The 20,228-nt window shown below is 37.9% G+C and overlaps 2 protein-coding genes across 2 annotated transcripts in view; one reads left to right on the plus strand and one right to left on the minus strand.

Moving 5' to 3' along the window:
• The window catches only part of RSPH14 (radial spoke head 14 homolog), a 95,060-nt gene that overhangs the window by 25,966 nt on the left and 48,866 nt on the right, over nucleotides 1-20,228 (minus strand). The gene's annotated exons all lie outside the window — the stretch shown is intronic.
• Nucleotides 17,859-20,228, plus strand: part of GNAZ (G protein subunit alpha z) — a 36,028-nt gene continuing 33,658 nt past the window's right edge. Inside the window, exon 1 of the mRNA XM_085305806.1 lies at nucleotides 17,859-18,695. Coding sequence (XP_085161932.1) covers nucleotides 17,973-18,695 — 723 coding nt within the window. The 5' untranslated portion in view covers nucleotides 17,859-17,972. The remainder of the gene's footprint in view (nucleotides 18,696-20,228) is intronic.

Below are 20,228 nucleotides of genomic sequence, written 5' to 3' on the forward strand. Positions count from 1 at the left end.
AAACAAAACCACCCACTAAACAGGCAGCTGTGAACTATTTAGCCTTTCCTTCATTTACCTGTTTTTGCTGGAGGTAAGAAGATACCTTGTGAGGTGTCTTCCTAAGCTCAGTAGGTAAGGAGGAATGTTATGTGCGTCACTTTACAGTATTCCTAGAATTCTGAGTTGATGTTAGATAATGAGTTATTCTCATGTTACTTCTAAGATGCATCTTGTGAGGAAATTTCACCCTCACAACAGGGAAGGGATCAAAGCGGTTTAGAAGTCACAGAAGATGTTAGGAGGCATGATCTTTTTGYTATCTCTTCCTAGTTACAACATTAACTCTGGCACCTCAGTCTAAAAAAAACTTGAGGTATGCTGTGAATTGACTATACCAAAATACATACTTTTGTTCATAATTATCCTGGAAGGCTACAAGTARTTATCAGGAAAGAATTTGTGTAATACTTAACTAGGGCTATCTGAAAACAGATTACTGAAGACATGAATCCTGTGTGTGTTGTCTGACCAGATTGTGAGGTGTCTTYGTAATTTCTTAAAATAGTTTTCAAGATGAGCTGTTGCTCTGCTTTGTGTCATGGCTATTGACCCCTAGATGGTAAACCTATTTGGTGATTTTTTGGTGCTAATATGGAAGCYGGAATCCATCTAGTTGCAGTATCTTTTGTACTGTTAGAAATTTGTGCATGACCTCTATGCTGAGGTATGGATATATTGTGAGCATCTGTTTAACCTCTAGCATGCGTATTATTTCTTACCTCAGATATATGACTGTTTTTCACAGTTGTTTTTGTGACTGCATCAGCAGCAGGTGTTTAATGAGCAAAAAGAAATAAAATGCTAAGTTAATGGCTTCTTTTAACTTATTTTATATGCATGAAGTGCATACACTAACTATACAACACTAGCTGCAGTTAGGAAGCTATGACTTCTTCTCAGCGGTAGAATTTCAGATGCCTGCCATGTTAGTAGTATGATACAGTAGTACCACAAATATTTTTCTAGTAATACTACAAATGTACAWATTTCTACAAATACTACAAAGAGCCATTTGAAATGCTGCTGTTAAGACTTGTACTGCATGGGTGTAGTTGTGCATTTACTTGGTTTGTGAAACTCTCACTTAAGCTGCTAGGAGAACAACGCAGAACAACAACGCAAGACCACAATCTTTATTACTGTTAACAGTAGCRGCAAATCATGTATGCAGCATCATAACCTGTAAGTTCTCAGTATTKGACTCAAGGGCCTACTTTAAAGGAAATAAGTGAAAAGTGGTGGATCACAAAATGGTGAAAAGATTAGTTAGGTACCTCAAAGAGGAGAGGAAAATGCTAGTTAAGGAGTGATAGGAAAGGGAATCTTTTCTTTCCTTAATCTAGGAGAGCTTGTATGACAGAAGGAGGGCAGATTATTTGCAGACGAACTTTAGGTGTAAGTAACTACTGAAGATACTGTCATGAGTTTTAGAGAAAATGCAGAAACAGTGGTCGCATGATGACTAGAGGGAATTTAAAAAAAAAAAATGTCATGAGTTTTAGAGAAAATGCAGAAACAGTGGTCGCATGATGACTAGAGGGAATTTAAAAAAAAAAAAAAAACTTGTAATGGTGGGAGAAATAACATTTGCATTCTTAAGATGTGCTTGTATGCAACTCAAATTTGAATAGGAGTAGTAATTACCTCAAAAATATTCACGAGTAGTTGCAGTGTTTACAGAACACAGAGTGAATCATCAGTACATGTTACAAAATCCATAGCTACAATTGCCTGCCCTATTCCAATACTAGTAATAGCTGTTCAATTACTAAAGCAGAGCTGAAAAATAACAAAAGATGYAACAAGACAAAATTGGATTGAATTTTACCTTCTCTCTCACAACAAAAGAATCCAACTATTGCATGTATGTTTCAGGTTTGGGGAAAAGATAACTATATACAGACTTAAAATAGCATAACTCAAAATCTGTATGGTCAAGTTTGTCTTCAGTACTTGACATATATATTAAACCTATAAACAAACACTTCTGCACGGTAGAATGCCAACAGAGGCCAGCCTTAGAATGTTTGCGTATAGATAGAAGTTAACTTGAAAACACACTTTGACACCAATCATGCTTCCGTATCTACGAATAATATGCTAACACAGATGAGATCATAGAGAAACAGGGAGCTGAAAGTTTGGCTATCCAATTTCATGTCTACCATTATTAAAGACTTCTAAGTGTGTGTGTTATTTTAGTGTGGATCTCCATCCACAAGAAGAGTGTGAATCATGTATTACATACTTAAGTGCTAGCACTGCAAACGKTTTTTCTGATGAAAATTTAGTATTCTAGCTGCAGTATTTTTGACTACAAATCATTACGTTTACTTTCATCCTGTTCAGAACAGGATACAGGCTCACYTCTATCCCCACTGAAGTCAACTGAAAGCCTTTAACGGAATGATTACAACCACAATGACGTACTGTCAGCAGTGGTACTTACTCTGCTGAGGAGAAACTATGAATCTTCTCACCCAAAAGTGTTGCTTCATGCTMTATTATTGTAAGCTGCCTTTTCTTTAAAACTACTTAAATGGATTTCCTAAGCTCATATTGCAGTCTTATTTAGTGCCAACTAGAAATTTTCTTGATCTCAGAAGAGAAACAAGGTTGAACAAGAATAAAAGCTGACTTTATTTAAGAAACTCAGTGCTCTCCAAGCAGTGAGCTGCAAAAACACACTGGGAGTATCACTAGAGATGCTTACACTGCTCTTTTAACTGCTTTCTGTGGATAAATTTGGCATTCAGACTCTTCAGATAGTTAAACCGGCACCTTCTCTCACTTTGTCTGCATCCAATTTGCTYATAAAAGGAATTCTTAAAGTTGAGTGAAATGAACTTAACCACTCCAGTGTCCTTCAATGTTCAAAGCATGCTTAATGTAAGAAGCTAGCAGGAGTCCTCCTAATCCCACTGGTTAGGAGCTGCCAGAGTCGGCACAGAGCCAGAGGAGACTGGCTCCTTGTGGTGGGTTTGTGGTTCAGTGACTGCAGCTGGTAAGGAAGGGATGATCATTCAGGGAGAGGRAATTAGAAAGCAGAGACCCAGGACAGACTAAAGGGAAACCCAAGCAGCTGTCAAGCCTTGAAGAGAATATTAGTTTTTTYATGGTTGTAGCAATTTTGTTGTTGTTTTGTGTTTTTCTGAGGTATGTTGGTGGAGGGAGTGTGTCAGCTAAAGAAGCTGATGCATCATGATACCTACCAAGGCCTTTRAGCTTCACAGTGAGTGAAAAAGAACTTAGTTTGTATAGAACTTCAAAGGAAAGGTGGTTATTGGGAATGGTGGAGATCCATGGCAATAGTCTTTCAGCTCCTATGTGTGGAGCACTACTCAAGCACGTATTGAACATATGGGTGTTGACTGCATTTTTACCTTTTGAATGACTAAACCATTTTTTGAGTGCAGTGTGTGACRTGGAGTTACATAGCAAAAGGTTAAAAATCTGGTGAAATTAACTGCAAACATTCAGCTTAATTTTGCTTATGAAAAAAAGTTTTGTAGCACAAGACYGGAATTCTAGAAAACAAATTATTGGTACAGTATTAGAACTTTCAGACTTTTTATGAAAAATGTGGGACCTTCCAAGTTTTTCCTGATTACAATTACTTATTAAAGACTTAATTTATTAGCAAGACCAATGGACAATTCCTATGTTGAGAGTCCGTAAATTCACTTTTAAATTGAATGAAAGATAATGGTATTAGTAAATCATCAATTTCTGATCTTAAGTACAAAAACAAAGCTTGGAAAATGGTGGAGGAGAGAAAGAAGATTTATTTCTAGATAGYTTAGGAGTATCTTGTTCCTTGATTCACATAATCCAAAGGATGCAACAAGCTTTAGTTCTGGTGAAGTCTTGTGCAGGAAAAAATATGTAGAAATCTCCTCCAATAAAATATCCCAGCAAGGCATACCTAATTTGCAAGAGAGAATGGATCTAATGATAGTTGAAAATTTGGAACTGAATTTAAGCCTGAACAGAATCCTTTATCATCCAAGACTAAACTCATTTGTAGTACTAATTCATGCGCAAAATGAGCTGAAGTTAATATATTTTTTTTGTTATGCCTGTCTAGCTATTGATTAATCTGTCAAGCTGGAGACTCGTGCTCCCTGGCCCCACTTCTCTTGCATTCCTTCTTGCAGAGTGACCTAGTTTCAGCAGAAAGAATGAAGGTTGCTCTCCCTAGCCTAAACACACCACTGTATCATTAGTGTGATTGGGTGTGCTTTGTGCCTGTGGGGAGAAATGAGTCTGCCCAGGGAACTGAAAGTCCCACTTTGGTTCCCTGTGCTGTTCAGAAAGGAGTTAGGCATCTAGCAGCTTAAACAAGGACAGTTTTGGGGAAAGCATGTTGTGGAATGCTCCTTTGCTTAAGAATTTTCAGACCAGCAAGATAAAAGCATCTAAAGAGGCTTTCCAGGGTTAAGGAGCTACTAAGTACTCAGGGAGGATGAGAAGGTAGAATCACAGTTCTTCACTCTGATAACAGAAGTTTGCTTAAGCTCTGTTAGAGGCACTAAGCAATGCATCTACCCTGTGCAAAGTAGTGCTGTATACAGTTACCTAAGGTAGCTACAACTAGGCTAATGCATTTTGAGGGCAAAGCAAAATGTCATACAGAAAAGAGCCAGTTTAGACCTTGAAACTAGGAACTACTTAGCCGTTGTAGAAAACCACACTTGTATGTTAAATGTTTCTGGTTACAGTGCTGGGTTTTGTAGTATATATCTGTCTTTTTGGACTGGATTCAGAGTAATTTAATATAAAAATTGGAGCATGGACAACTTCCTTCAAATTCTGTTTAGAGGAGGGGGAAAAATTTTTCTTCAGATTAGAGAAAGAGCAATTGTGGTAATGGCTCAGCTGTCTGAAATGCACCTGCTGAAGCTTTTGCATGCAGCAGGATTGTAAAGCTGTCAAAGCTTCTGCATATCAAAAGAGAAGCAGAATGAGACCAGGCGTAGGCTGCCGCTGTAGTCTATGCTTGGTAGCATGTACGTCCTCTCCCATGAGTCACACTTCAGAGAGCACTGTGGATCTCATTTAGCCTCTTGGGATTTTTTTGCTCTGGGCTGTGGTCTAATACCTCTTTCATTCCTCATCTCCCCTTCTGTAGATAAAATCATGTTTAACTTGAGTTGCTAAGATGGAACCTAGGAAATCCAAAGGTTCCCTCTGATACGATTTGTATTGTTTTTATATGTGGTCCAAGGGTGGAAATCTCTCTTTACCTTACCTACCACATTCATTGTTGATAATAGCCCTGGCTCTCTTAGGGTGATATTCTAGATCTTTTCTTCCCTTCTTTCTCTTTTTGTCTTAAAAACATCATTTTTTATCCACTTCTGTCTTGCTGTGAGGCCCYATGAGGTTTGTCAAGTTTTCTATGATTAGACCATCATAAAGACYATTGGCTTTATTCTTTCACAGTCTTGCTTTCCTCTCCTACTCCTTTTCATTTTGACTGGCTCTGTGATATTCTACCTGTATCATGATGCTCTCTCCTATCATCCTTCCTATGAGATACTGTCTCTGAACTCCTTTTATGTCATTGCATAAATTTCCTATGCTACTTTTCTGTGATTCTGGCTTATGTTGATAACCTGCAGCTCTAGCATACTCAATTCATCCAGCCTATGTCTGTTTTTCTGTTCTTCGATTCACCATGGTTTCCTGGATTTGCTCTCTGTGAAACATTACTTGTTTCCTGTTGCTTAGTTCCCAGCTTTAACTATCGCATTGCAAATCCATCCCAATCATGCTCTTGCATGCACTCACTCAACCTTTCTGACTTCAGTATTCACTACTGAAATTGATTTTTGTGTTTTGTTTTCCTCTTCCCAAAGCTTTTGCTCTTTCTTCCATTATAAGGTCTATCTTGCCAACTGCCAATCCTGATTTACTCTCAGGAATGGCTTTTCTYCAAGAAAACCATTTTGGCAGAAATCTGATGAGCCAGCTGACTTCTTTCGCCATGGATTTATTCTCTTTTCTCCCCGACTGCCCTAGAGTGATTGAATTCCATACGTGCAAGCCTAACTTTACCTCTTCTGAATGACTCCTCAACCATTTCCTACCAGCCACCTTCCCCCTCTGCACAGCTTTTGCTGATTTTTTTCAATGTGACAGAATATGATGTGCCCATATTCTCATCTCAGCTTGTCTTTCCTTTGTCTATCTCCATCCCTTCCCTTCCCTGCTCTCTTCATGGATAGAGAAGTTTATTAGCTTCTGTCTTGATATACCCTTTCAATTTACCCCAGAAGTCTTATCCTAGCTTTTGTGTCTTTATTGTCTTTCATTCTTTGTCTTAATCTTTGCCTCTCCTGTTTTTTTTCCTCTTAATATTCAAGCAGAACCGTGCTGATTTGTTTCTGTATAATATCTCAAAGATACTGTCCTATTCACCACCACATATAAAACTTGCAGTGTTTCTATGGTCCCACTTACTGAGACACCTCTTCCTTGCCTTGTTGATTGGACTATAGCTGCTATCTTTGAATCGTCACTGGCTGCCTTTCYCCTATCACATCAGACAAACTTACTGTCTTCAAGGCACTATTGTCTGTACCCAGTCTCTCACATTCTTACTGCTGAAATTCTGATTTTGACTTATGATTAGTTCATATTTGTCACTGGAACAGTCTAAAACAAGCATGTTTTTGCTTTTGTATATGGCCTTTCATGCACTATGACAGAAATGTCCTTCTACAAGGCTATATTGTTAYCTTGTTTCAAATCTCTTTTAAACTTGATTTTGCTGTGATAACTGCAAAAACTTCCTTATGTTTTCATAAGGTATTGTGTGTAATAGGTTGGGTGAGCAATAGCAAATTTGCCACTCTATTCATGACCAGACTCAATGTGTACTAGCCACCTCTTTAAGTTCTGAAAGATTCCTGGACCAGCAGTCCTTTTTTTTCTGTGGGTATATTGGAAACTTGATATGTGAGTCTTAGTTCATGAATGGCCCACCTACGAACTACAGTAGCACAGGGTAAATACTAGAAAGCAACCCTTATGAAGCCATAACCTGCACTACTGTGATCACCTGAGGTGCTTACAAAGACCTGACACTGGCACCGCATGGCTACTACTTTGATTTGTTGCTTTGTTCCGATATTTTTAATCTGATGTGTGTACATCCGATATTTTTAATCTGATGTGTGTACATCCGATATTTTTAATCTGATGTGTGTACATCCCTACAGCAGCTGCTATGTGTCGCTTCTCTCCCTTGTCTAGCAGTCAGGCTTTTCTGCACACCTGCTGGAGATCCGTGGTAATATTCTTGTAATATTTCATTCTTTACGGAAGTCTGAAGGTCAATTCTAAAACGACAGCTGAAGGTGATTCCACTCTTMGTTAAAATGAGATGAAGCACAAGCAGCTCCACACGCAGCCACTGACGCTACTCCAGATTTTYCTCAATGCAACTCGGAATAGAACTGTGTGGGGTTTTTTTTTTTTCCCCTCCCTTCTCTGTTCAGGAACCTGTTGGTATTATGTACTGGTTGCTCCTCCTGCCCCCCACAATGTTTCACAATAGCTTGTGGTTGTCTAGAGTTGCTAAARCAGGTCATGATTTAAATGCCTGCGAAGTGGTGATAGCGTTTAGGTATTAATGCTGTAGAGGTTTGTTCCGCTGAATTAAGCGGGGTGCGTGTAGTTAAAAGAATAGTAACTAAGAGGTTCTTGTATTCTAATGCGGTCTTGATCTTAGATGAGCTGGTGCAAACKTCAGCCTTGTTAACTAAAAAGGACAACTTAGCTTTATAAAAGCAGAGGTTTAATACTTGAGTTATAGCAATATTTGTTTTGATGAGTTAYGTTTCCCTAAATCTAGGACCAAATCTGCATGCTAAATTTTGACGGGGTGATATATTTAGCTATTGGTTACTACTGACTAGCATAATTTGCATTTTGATACTGCCTGAAGTTTGTTGGATGTTTCCCATACAATAGTGGAAGGTGTGCTGTTTAACCTTATGGATATATAATTGATTGCAATATCTTACTGCAGAAAACCTATCAGTTATGTCTAGATTATTTACAGATAGGYCTATGACTACAACTAATAGTCACAAATTATTTTATCTGTGTTTTCTAGTATTTCCATGTAAAACCTTCTTCTACTATGTATCCCTGAGGGGCAATTCTGATAGCTGAGCCGAGGTTTAATCTACAGATCTGAGTATTTCTATAAAAATCACAGTGAGAATCAGCAGAGGAGAACTTAATAGATTTGCTAGTTGTCTTTCTGGAAGGTATACTGGTGATAATGGGGAGCTCACATCATAGCACTAGTGTTGGTCAATGCCCTTCCCCTCATCCCCTGCTCTGGGTGTATGGTTTCTGAATTAAATTTTATCATTGTCCTAATACCTTCCTTGGTGAGCTTGATTACATTGAGTGTGTGCACATACCTGCTTGTGTGTACATTTATGTCTGTTTTTAATTACCTTATTTGACTTTTCCTTTAAAAATCCCTTTCTTTATTCAACAGCTTCTGTTGCTTTGTGTGGTCTTAACAYGTATTATATTTTAGCTAGACTATGCTATGAATGTTAACTTTTTCATGGGCGTTGCTATTATTCTCATTATGATATATATTACACAAACATTAATTCATCTYGGAGGTAAAAGGGAGATGAGGTCCCACTTTTAGATAGATATCAAGCAAGATCATGTAGAATTCTTTCTTTGTGAGGTTACAGAGCATCACATAGTATTTGAATATGTAAAACTTAGCTACCATTGATGCCAATTTATATATATAGTTTTGTATTTTTTCTGGTCACAGATAGGATCTCAAGTTGGGCATCTAAGAAATGAAAACCAGGAGCAGTGATCATCTTTGAAAAGATGGGCTTTAAGCCAGTTAATTAACATMACAAACCACCACCATGACAGAAGAGTTAGTAGTCCAGCCCAGCATTCAGCTGTTCTAACGATGACGCCATCACTTCTTTCTTCAGTCATCTGACTAATAACATACACATTTTTTTAACTGCTGTAACAAACAGGCCACAAAAGACMACAGCTTCCTTTGCTATGCCCTCTTGTTTGAATATTAGATCAGATCCATCCAGTGTTTTTGGATGGGATTATAGAGTATAAATATGTAATTAAAATCTTTGCTCTAACTTGTACATATGGCTTTTGCGTACTTGAACGTTCATCCCTAATGTCCTTCTAAGATTTCTTAAATTTCCCAAAATATTTTTTAAACAAAATAAACTTAATTCTATCATATTATATTGATATCTGTACAACTCATCTGCAAAGTTGAAACTATTACATTCAAGGATAAGAGCGAACAACACCAATAACCAGTAGGTTTTTATCCTATATGTGGAAAGATAGAGGAAATGCCACTGAAGTTCATAAATACTTGCAGGCAAAAMATGAATGATCAGATTCAGTAACTTTGCATTATGCTCCTGGCTTTGGAGAAAAAGATGCTCTAGTGGATGTAGATTGTAGGTTCTTCCTYAGTATAAAATCTTTTCTTTCCTATATCTTCTCTTCTCGCCTTAGCTAGAAATGCTAGTCCAATTACCCTTACCTATCAATTCTTTTATTGAAATTGAATCATTCTCTACTTTAGCTGTAACTAAAATTTTAAAATCTAACTTAGACTTTAACTTCCTGTTTTGTGCAAATGGCAAGGGGCACATCCATACCGTAAAGCTCATCATCTGTTGAATTTCATGTCCTGGCTCAAAGTGTGGATGCTTAGCATAAYTGTAAAGAAAGATTTTTCTGATTTCTTTCAGTGTGGACAGAACAATTCATTTTTCTCAAGTGCTGTGTTCAGAAATGCCCTTGTCTTTTTGACTGACAACTTTCTCCAAACATTTTTTAGAAGTAGATATGCGATGCAGCTTTTTCAGTGAAAATAGTTTCCCAGGGTTTTAAGCAAGTGAAAACAGCAACATAAATAAGATAGTACTACTTTTTATTGCAGTTGGCTGACTATCAAATTTGCATATGAAAGGTTTCATTAAGAGAAAATCATAGTCTTGTTTTATATTTTTTTTTCCTTTGTAAGCTTTTAATTCTTCCCCTTCTTTCAGATTTAAGTGATTGTCTAAGGAGAATGTTAGTAGGATGCCTGTGGCCTGTGTTTTAATAACAGTTTCACATAAGTTATTATACTAGTTATTGTATAGTAGATTAGAGTCCACTTACTACAGAATAAAATTTTCATCTTTGTATTTATATGCATGAATATTTGGGCCTCTTTCTGGTTGCTCTTCTGAACTGACTTCCCCATTCYTTATTAGCCTTGTTTTCTCTCAAAGCCATGTCTGCATAGTAGAGCTCTTGACTTCCTCAGTAAACTGTCTTGGGGATTTCCTGATACATATCATATTCCCTCATGTCTTTTCTCTTTCCATTAATAGTGCAAGATGTGATTGAACATAAAACTCGTGAAAATGAGATTTTGCTAAAGTGTCATATTTAAATTGCTGGAATCCTCTGTGGACATGTACAGTCACTGGAAATGCTGATTACATTGGTTTAGGTTACCACTTCCTAGTGTTAGGTGTGTGCTGTTACTTTTTGCTAGATTTGCTTGTATTTGCTTCGCTGCTACATGGGTAAGTACTCAAATAGGCAGTTCTGTTACTTTCAAATTTAAGGTGCAGCATCCTGTTTAAACCAATTCAACCTGTGAGTGTAGATAAGCAAGGAAAAAGAAGCAGTCAGAATCAGTAAGYTAGAAAAGTGCAGCTTAGGTAAGTTGTTTTTTTTTTTTCCCCCCCTCTTCTCCGGCAGTATATATTCTGTAATACTGGATACTGCAGCAAGTATCTGAGATTGCTGGCAACTGTATCTAAAATTTCTGTGGAAATCTTTTTGCCTCAACTCTTTGAAATTCACGTCACTTTCTTAAATTATATTCTGCTGGGAAAAATTATATGCAGGACTTGGCTTATTGGAATGGTTCTCTATACAGAGAATCGAGTAAGGTTTGGCTCCTAAAGCTCAGTGTTCGAGGAGGGTTAAGCTAAATATGTGACTAATAGTAGCACTTGCATTTGGGACAGAATATAGTGGTGTGTCTACAGTGCCAGCTGGACTTCCGCTGCTCACAGCACTCTGGGTGCCGTCTCTACATTCGCTGTGAAAGTAACCCTCACTGGTCTTATCCTCAGCCTAGCAGCCAGCTCCTCTCAATAAAATCTTTGGAGAGGGACCATCTTTCAAGGCAGATCGTGTAAGTCTGCTTTCCCTGGTAAAGTGCCAGCAGTAACTGCAACATGAGAATTCCCTTTGGGAAGCAGACAGGGTGGGGTTGGTTCCCTTGTCTCCTCCTCAGTTAGCAGGGGACGTGCTTAGACAAGGGTTTAAGGGTTTATTATTGCAAAGACACAGATCAGCTGGAAAAAGACTGAAGTGATTGGGTTGGGGCAACAAGTAGTGCTAGATAGGAAAGCAACAAGAATGACTGGTTTTATTGGCTATAAAAGTATGGGTTGAAGTGTTTGCTAGTACCAAACTGCCTGCCCAGTTAAATGGGCTTCAACAGACTTATATATCAGTGCAGCATTTGGCTCAAGTATCCTTCCCTTTCCAGAAATGWACTTTTTGGCATTACTTCTTTGATAACAGAAGTAGACCCCTGTTAATGTAAGATTTGGGGCATGTTAATTTTGTGGGAAGAACTAGCCGTTTTAGTCATGACAAGGTAGCTCACATCTATCATCAGACTTAATTTAAAAAGAAAAAAAAATCTTAACATTCTGAGTAGCTTCAGTTATCAGTGGAAGGCAGATACATTAGTTTAGATGTGCATATATGATGTAATGTGGTCACTCAGATTAAGATTTCTAAACAAAGTTTAGAGAGAAAAGTACATACTGAAAGAAGTGATAGGGCCTTCTATTAAAGTAACTGATTTTTTTTCCAAGTAGAAACTTACAGCCATTAAATGCTTGATTTTTAATATGAAATCTGATCTTAAAAAATAGAAAATCGAGACTGTTTTATTTTCCTATATTTTGAGTATGTTTCGAGAAAAAATAAAACTGGTGAGAGAAATTTCATCTTTATTCAGCCAAGACAGTAAAACATAGTGACACAATAGTATAAAGCCTTTACAGTTATTGTTTTTCTAAGAAGTAGGAATTGGATGGTAAAAAGATGATAACAAGCTGAATTTCAGAATGGGCTTGATTAGCATATACACATGTTATCCTAGCTACTTTGGTGCCAGTAAACTTGAATTCRTGAATTCTAGGGGAAAACTCTCCATCCTCAAATAAAATCTGAATGCAGAGGAAGAAGGGTCAGCAGCAGAACTTGCAGGGCTCTGAAAGACTTCTGCATAAAAGTGTGTAAATGTCATAAGGAAATCAGACAGCCAACATATATATATATATATATATATGTATATATATATATATAGAATGAGAACGTATATATGTTTATGCAGTTATTCAAGCTGTTCTACACTCCATTCTGGATATAAACAATTTGGGTCTTAAATTGAAACACATCATCTCCTGCGAACAGCAAATCATATCCATTAATGTGATGAGCTCATCAGTCACATTCACACGCTCTAAATGAACTCCTCTTGCAGCTTTTTTATTTTATTTTGTTTTTTGGCTTTTTTGTCATATGTAACGAAGGATGTGGAAACACTTTTCACAGTTATGTGGGAAAACTTATTTAAATCAAACTTTCTTATTGTAGTAAACKATTCATACATGGTATCATTACTACTCTACAAAGCAATAATATAACAACCTCATTGTATTTCTACTCAAAACAGTGGTATCTAAGTATCTTAGGAATTTATGCAATAGGAATGACTAGATGCCAAGAAAATGGAAATTTAGTCCTGTAAAACTCATTTGCAAAAACATGGTGTTTATGTAATTGTGGTACTTTCTGCAACACAGAGGTGCTATTTCATCCTTTTCTGTAGCAAACATATTAACGAACGGCAAGCCRGATAGCTGATACGTAACACAATGTGGAGTATGAGTGATGCATCTGAATCTCATKTGAATGTCTGTGTTGTAGAAATGTGCAACAAGAAATACTCTGTAGAATATACAAACTGTCTAAAAATAATCATCCTCCTTGAAAATGACTGTCTACCAAACTCTTTGTCATATGTTATTGGCCTCAATAATTGCCTATGGTTTAAAAAAATCTGCTTATTTTATATGGGCATAACATCTCCAGATTTATCATAACTATTGATGCTTTGGAAGGAATATGTATTCTTGYTTCTTGCAAATGTGGAGGGGAGAAGAGAGATGGTTCTATATGTGCTTCTAGCAAAATTTTTCATTTTTGGTCACTGAGATGTGTAGAAAATGCCACAGAAGCTTGGACCAGTGGTCCGGTCAATAATGTGAAAATGAAACCTCTGAGGATGAGAACTTAAAGCAAAACTGATTTAAAATATGCTGAACATGTTGGAATAAGCATGACTAATGGAGCTAACTCTAATTTTGGTATTATAAAATAAGAATTTGGCCCAATATTTAATACAGTCATTTCACTTTCTCTGTAAGGCTAGAAAGTCACTCATTAAGAAACATAGCTTCCTCCACAATTAGTTCTCATCTCCTATGACCATTGGACAAAACTAATTATGTTAAGAAAGTATAGCTCCTCACTTTGTTGGAGGATTTTCCTGTTCATATCTTTGAGCAGAAGAAGTAAGGTTATATTACTTACCRTTCTATTAATATGTATGCTATTGTTTTAATTTTCTGCTGATTGATCTGTTCTTCATGCATTCATAATATGTTAATGCCCTTCTGAAGTACAAAGGGAAGGTGAGATAAATTACTAAAACTCTTTGAATTTTAAGCCAGGTAGTAGCAATACATAGAGAATTTAGAAGAAAAGATTGAAACTTGAGGTTTCAAGCTCAAGTTTAAGCTACCTGAAATGCTTAAATTGCAAGCCTGCCCATGTATTTCAGCCTGTACAGGCTGAGAAGACAGGTAAGCACTGTAAACCATTATGAAGAAGCCACTTTCATGTACTGACTGCAAAATCAGTTTAAAACAACTGGGTGTAAGATTGACATGGTTCACTTTTGAAATGGGTTACTGTAAAAGGCCTGTTTTAGTAGAATTAATTTCATGCAGGTGGATTTTGGATGGATTTATGGGCAGGTGTTAGAGTTCAGAGATGAAAAGAAAGGCAGAGAGAAGGCAGATTTAAATAGCAACARGAAAGAGAGGTGAAGTTGAAATACTGTACTGGAGATTTTCAGAGCAGAGTACAAGCTGCTGTTCTGGGAATGCGTATGTTCATAGTGTTCTGGAATCTAAAGGATTGACAGGAATGAGTGGGACACTGCAGCACCTTTTATTCAGTGCATTGCATCTACTGTTTTTCTGAATGTTCAGCTTTTTTGTAGTTGGCGTTCTAAGTGCGGAAGTCTGTAAGCAGAGAAGATGAATAGATTATTGCTGCAAACAATTACAATATGATGCTCTCCTCTGTATAGCAGTACCACTCCTGATCTATATTGACTCATGCTGGTAGTCATGAGTTTTATCTGTGTCTACACTGGTTCAACTATATAGCTCCCTTAAGTATGGTTAGATTTAGGAAGGGATTTCCTAAATATAGATAAATATAGAATCAGTAAAAGTGTTTAAGAGTGAATGATAGCAAACTCAACTATTCGGGGGTTAACATCAGGGGAAACTTCAGGAAATAAAATGCAAAACTGTCATCTGTTRACTCTGTCCAGTCTTGAATACATCTTTCCCCGATGTTAAAAGATCAGCCTTGATTGTCATAACTGTTTCTCCTTTTGCATACCCATACTTCACATTCCTAGATACCTTCACGTATATGTATTGGAAACTGTGCTGAAAAGGGCTATATTACTCTGCAAGAACCTGTCCAGTGCCAAGATGCTGTTACTTAACTGTAGACTCCAGAGATGTGTACCAATAGGGACCCCAGATACCAAAGCAGCCACGCAGACTCTGTTTCCAACTGTCAGTCCATCATGAATTAGAAATCTGTAAGTTACTTCAGATGGGTTAAGAGAGAAAGCTAGGCAGAAGACAGAAGCTAAGATGAGGATAGCCTGCTATGACAAAGATTTAATGTATAAATAGCACAAGAATAGCAATATCTGTTGCTAATCAGGCACTGAGATCATTACATATGGTTCTACCACCTGACCGAGGAACAAAAATGTAGCTATAGCAGTTATTTCCACAACCCTGGAATAAATATTCTAAGAAAGATAGTTYTTCATATAAATCTAAGATGCTAAGAAATTAAAAAGCTGAACTTTATTTTAATCATACAATCCTTTGTCAGTACTGCAGCTGATGTAATTTTCTCACCTATATATGTGAATCCCCCGAGACTTTCTGCTGTTTAAATCGTTTAAATATTAGCTAAAACTATTATTTGCTGTAATTAATCTCTGCTACAGTGACACCTATTGGGAGGGTAAAGCAGGATATCACTGATGATGACTTTTAGCAAGATAAACAAGAGTTGACATTCTCAGCAATGAAACAGTATCCTAGAAAAGATGTACTAATAAATGTATACGTACTAATAATATAAATGTTATATATTAAAATCGAAATCATGTAAATGCAAGCATGTATTTTTCAACCAGACTAGTGTGGTCAGAGTAGGAATGAGATCCCTGTCCTGCTGTATATCARTATAAGTGAATCTTGCCCCATGATGTAGGTGACACGGGGAGAAGGAAAAAGAAGTATTGCTAAATCTAGTATTCCTTTCCCCAAAAGTTAAGTAGAGATGACTAATTTTTAGTGCTGAAATAACTCTTGCCCACTATTCTGTAGCTATGCTGAAGAAAGAGAGAAAGCGAAGTACATGGGATTACAAGCAGTTGTAGTACAATTTCTTTTCTCCCTAAACCTAGAGATTCAAAGTCTAGCTTGGATCATTCTGTCCTCCTCCTGCTAGTGCAGAATTGTTCCAGTCACTGTGTATTTCAGCGCTTTATCCTATCTACAACAAAATGCTAGTAAGTTCATGCAAATACATCTTCCAAATACATCTAGGGCATGTTTGAAAATGAAAATTAGAAGGCTTAGTCTTACATAAATGTAATGAAAATTATATTCCTTGAGTAAGTTTTGACTACTTTTCTTTTCTCTTAAGTCTGCCTCTGAGGTTATGTCAATGGCATATAGCTTAGCTGACTAAAATTCTCACTGAAGGCCCTTTAGACACAATGAAGCAGATGGCAGAATAGGTGCCGAAGTAGGCCTGCAGACAACCAGTGACATGCACTGTGGCCATCACATGATGAGGAACTGGAAGCTGTGAAATCTGTGATAAGCAGTGACTTCTAGTTCCCACTGTGCTCAGAGCTTAGTGGGAGTAGCAAGCCCTGGGTAGGAGAGGCAAGCTATCACCAGTCAGTTAATAGCAATGTTTTTTCCCCTCTGTGGGTAAATGCTTCCTCTTGTTGCCTTCTGTAGAGCTCCAACTAGTGTGTTTAACCCCTAAGAAAGAATTATTATTCTAACTGAAAAGTTGTAGACCCTTTCTTCGAATGGCGTTTCTTGTGTGTTTTGTTTAAAATGCTTGCCTTGTAGTCACCATTCATCATCGCTGCACCTCAGAATTTCTGTATTAAAAGTGGAAGAAAGGAGGCTTAATAGCAATAGCTTTGCTATGCAAAGAAGCTTAAAGTTTGTTACACTAGAATACCACTTTATTCGTTAAGCAAGTAGTATATTCTCCAAGAGGAAGAAAGGTATGGTGCTCTTTTCTGCCAAGACCAGCAACTATCCCTTTACATGAACCCTTTCCCAGAAAACATGAAGCAAACTTAATCCCCTCCTTTTCCTTCATAATTTAGTTGCTTAAATGTTCAGTGCAAAGAAAATGTTTGGGAAAAGATGGAAGAAAATGCAGGAAGACATGTATCTGAGTACCAGATATTGATATAAATAGACTGGGAAAAGTAGTTCTGAGTCTGTCTCATTTTCTACTTCAGGAAAACCAGTCAGAACAGGACTGTGCAGGAAAAGCACTGCCATAAGCTCTTGCCGAGGGAGTAATTGGGACACAGCTCAGCACTGTTTGTTTTCATGTAGGTTTAGATAATAAAACACAGAAGGCTGGAAAGAAAAGGGGATTTGATTTACTATTGTTCAGAAACCACATTTTCTTAGGTCTGCAAGCTTCAGCTGTCCCTATGCTTTTGCTGGGTTATTAGATTTTTGCTTTTCTTTACATTTTTTCCATCTGTATTTTCTGTTTGGGATAATAAAAGGTTCAGAAGTCTATAAGAGGAGAAAGTGAGCTGTGTGCAGCAGAAAAACAGTCTCATTTCATTCATTTCTTTTCTCAATGTTTGTCAGGAGGAAAGTGCAGATCTACAGAGCTGAACTGGATCAGCTGAAGAAGTGGGGGAAGAGAAACAAAACAAGTACAGCACCATTGAAAAGATCTTCAGCTTTGTCTAGCAGCATCACCACAGCAACCAGAAAATACAATTAAAAGACGAGCTAAAGCAGAGAAGGTGAAAGTGCGGCTCCTTACCTTTGGACAGAAGGTAGCAAAATAATTATGCAGATCAGAAAACAATATTTGACTGATCTAGCCAAACTGTGGGAAAGGGAAGTGTCCTTTCATTAACAGGCATGTGCCACTGTTTACGCACGGTAAAGGGGAGTGCCATGAGATCTACTGAAGAGACTATTTCTGTGGTTGCGTATCTGCATGTTTTTGCTCCCCTGTTGGGACTGAATTAGGTGGTACAGGCCTCTTGGACCATCAGGTATTGGATAAAGATTTTTTTTTCCTGTACAAGGTGTACCTGGTACGAGAACTGAAAGACGCTCCAGATCTTTCTCAAGGTACGAAGAAACTGAGAGAATCTCCAGTCTTTCCCTTCTGTAACAGCCTGCTATACCATGGGATGTAGGCAAAGCTCTGAGGAGAAAGAGGCAGCGCGGCGGTCCCGTAGGATTGACCGCCACCTGCGCTCTGAAAGTCAGCGGCAGCGAAGAGAGATTAAGCTCCTTCTCCTAGGTACCAGCAATTCTGGGAAGAGTACTATTGTAAAGCAGATGAAAATCATTCATAGTGGTGGCTTTAACCTGGAGGCTTGCAAGGAATACAAACCTCTGATCATCTATAATGCAATTGACTCCCTCACACGTATCATTCGGGCTCTAGCCACCCTTAAGATAGAATTTCACAATCCTGACAGAGCATATGATGCTGTGCAGCTTTTTGCCCTGACGGGTCCAGCAGAAAGCAAAGGTGAGATTACCCCTGAGCTTCTGGGAGTCATGAAACGGCTCTGGGCAGACCCTGGCGTGCAGGAGTGTTTCTGTCGCTCCAATGAGTACCACCTAGAGGATAATGCTGCATACTACTTAAATGACCTAGAAAGGATTGCAGCACTGGACTACATCCCTACAGTGGAAGATATTCTGCGTTCTCGGGACATGACCACAGGGATTGTAGAAAATAAATTTACCTTCAAAGAGCTGACTTTCAAAATGGTGGATGTGGGTGGGCAGAGATCTGAACGCAAAAAATGGATCCACTGTTTCGAGGGAGTTACAGCAATAATTTTCTGCGTGGAGCTGAGTGGATATGACTTGAAGCTATACGAAGATAACCAAACAGTGAGTGCATCTTCCTTTCTTTTCCCACTCGCCCTTCCTCCCTCCCCCAGCGTTTGGCTTTTGTTTCGAAGGCAGGAATGCCTGAGGACCCATCCCCACTTCTGGGCCCTTGGGAAATGTGAAAAGATGTCTGCCCCAAATGTGATCTCCTCCTCCTCCTCCTCCTGCCCTTGTTCGTAGTAAAAAGCCAGAAGCTATGGTTCCTTTCTTTGTGTAGTTTTCCTCACTGGATAGATTCCTTCCTTTCCCCCCTCCCCCTCCATGTTATTGTTGGGAAATGGAGGAGTTTCTTAAATGACATGACAACAGAAATGGCTTTTTTGTTTTTTGTTGAATGTTCAGGCTTATCTGGTTAAGTGCAGCTCCAAACATCACTTGAGGGGGCAGGGAGATGGGTGGCTGAGAGTAGACATCCTGGTGTAAGGGGATGATTAATGCGGACATCGTGTTTTGGAAGTTGTGGGAAATCTTAGATCTAAAACATTAAAAAAGTAACATTTGAGAAATGAGAAAATACTGATTGAAATCATTTTTCCCATTATTTTTAAGCAGAATTTGGGATATTTTGAAAATGATTTAAAAAAATTAAAATATGTTTTTTAAATTAAAGTTTCCATACCAATGAAAGTTTAAAGACTTACAAAGCTACTTTGCCTTGTCCAATAAATAACTGCTCCTGTTCTAATTCTCTTTAATGCTGTTAATAGCCTCCGGTTTGCTTAGCACACAGATACAGTAACTACGGAAATATATGTGCACACTTTCACATGTATGACTGTGTATTTGCGCTCACACTGTGCTTGCTTGAGTTGACCATGAAGTGGGGAAATGGGTTGGGTGAAAATGGAATTGCCTCCACAAACACCTGCAGTGGAAGGGAGAGCTGAAGCTCTACATGAGGTGTCTACCACAGTGTAGAGCTCATACTCATGAACTTCCTTCCGCCCTGAAGAGTTCTGTTCTACTGTCCCAAAGAAGGGACCAGTTTGACCTTCCTTACTATTGTTTATTTTACACTGGACTAGTATAGTGTCAATATAGCTGCACGTTTTCATTTAAAAAGTGTTTATCAGGGGCTTCTGTGCTGTTTAAAGATGCAGAGTATATGATCCTGGTTTTGACAATTACTAGAACAATTGCAACAGGTTTAACAAAATATGAAAGCTTTCTAAATAGCGTGTATTATATAAAGCACATGCTCCTCACCAGTTCCCTGAGGCAAGGTGAGCAATAGCAGCACCTGAAACAACTTTAGTGCTTTCTATCTAGTCTATTATTTATATAAAGTCACTTATAGAATCAAGGTACACATGACAATATTGTCAAGTGACACAGGAGATTACGTAATTCTGGTTCCGAGTTTATAGTAATTAAGATGGGGGAACTGTAGTATGAGAAAGAAGTGCTTAAAGAAAAAAAATTCATAGGTGGTACTTTTAACATGTTTTCCAGATTTTTTAGTAGAAGTTGATAGATGTCATAGAGGTAGATTTGGAAGAAGATGCTAATATTTTTTTTCAAGCTAGATGAAAA

The sequence above is a fragment of the Rhea americana genome, unplaced genomic scaffold (genome assembly GCF_003343005.1).
Source record: "Rhea americana isolate MKP2758 unplaced genomic scaffold, rheAme1 scaffold_227, whole genome shotgun sequence".
In the NCBI taxonomy this organism is placed as follows: Eukaryota; Metazoa; Chordata; class Aves; order Rheiformes; family Rheidae; genus Rhea; species Rhea americana.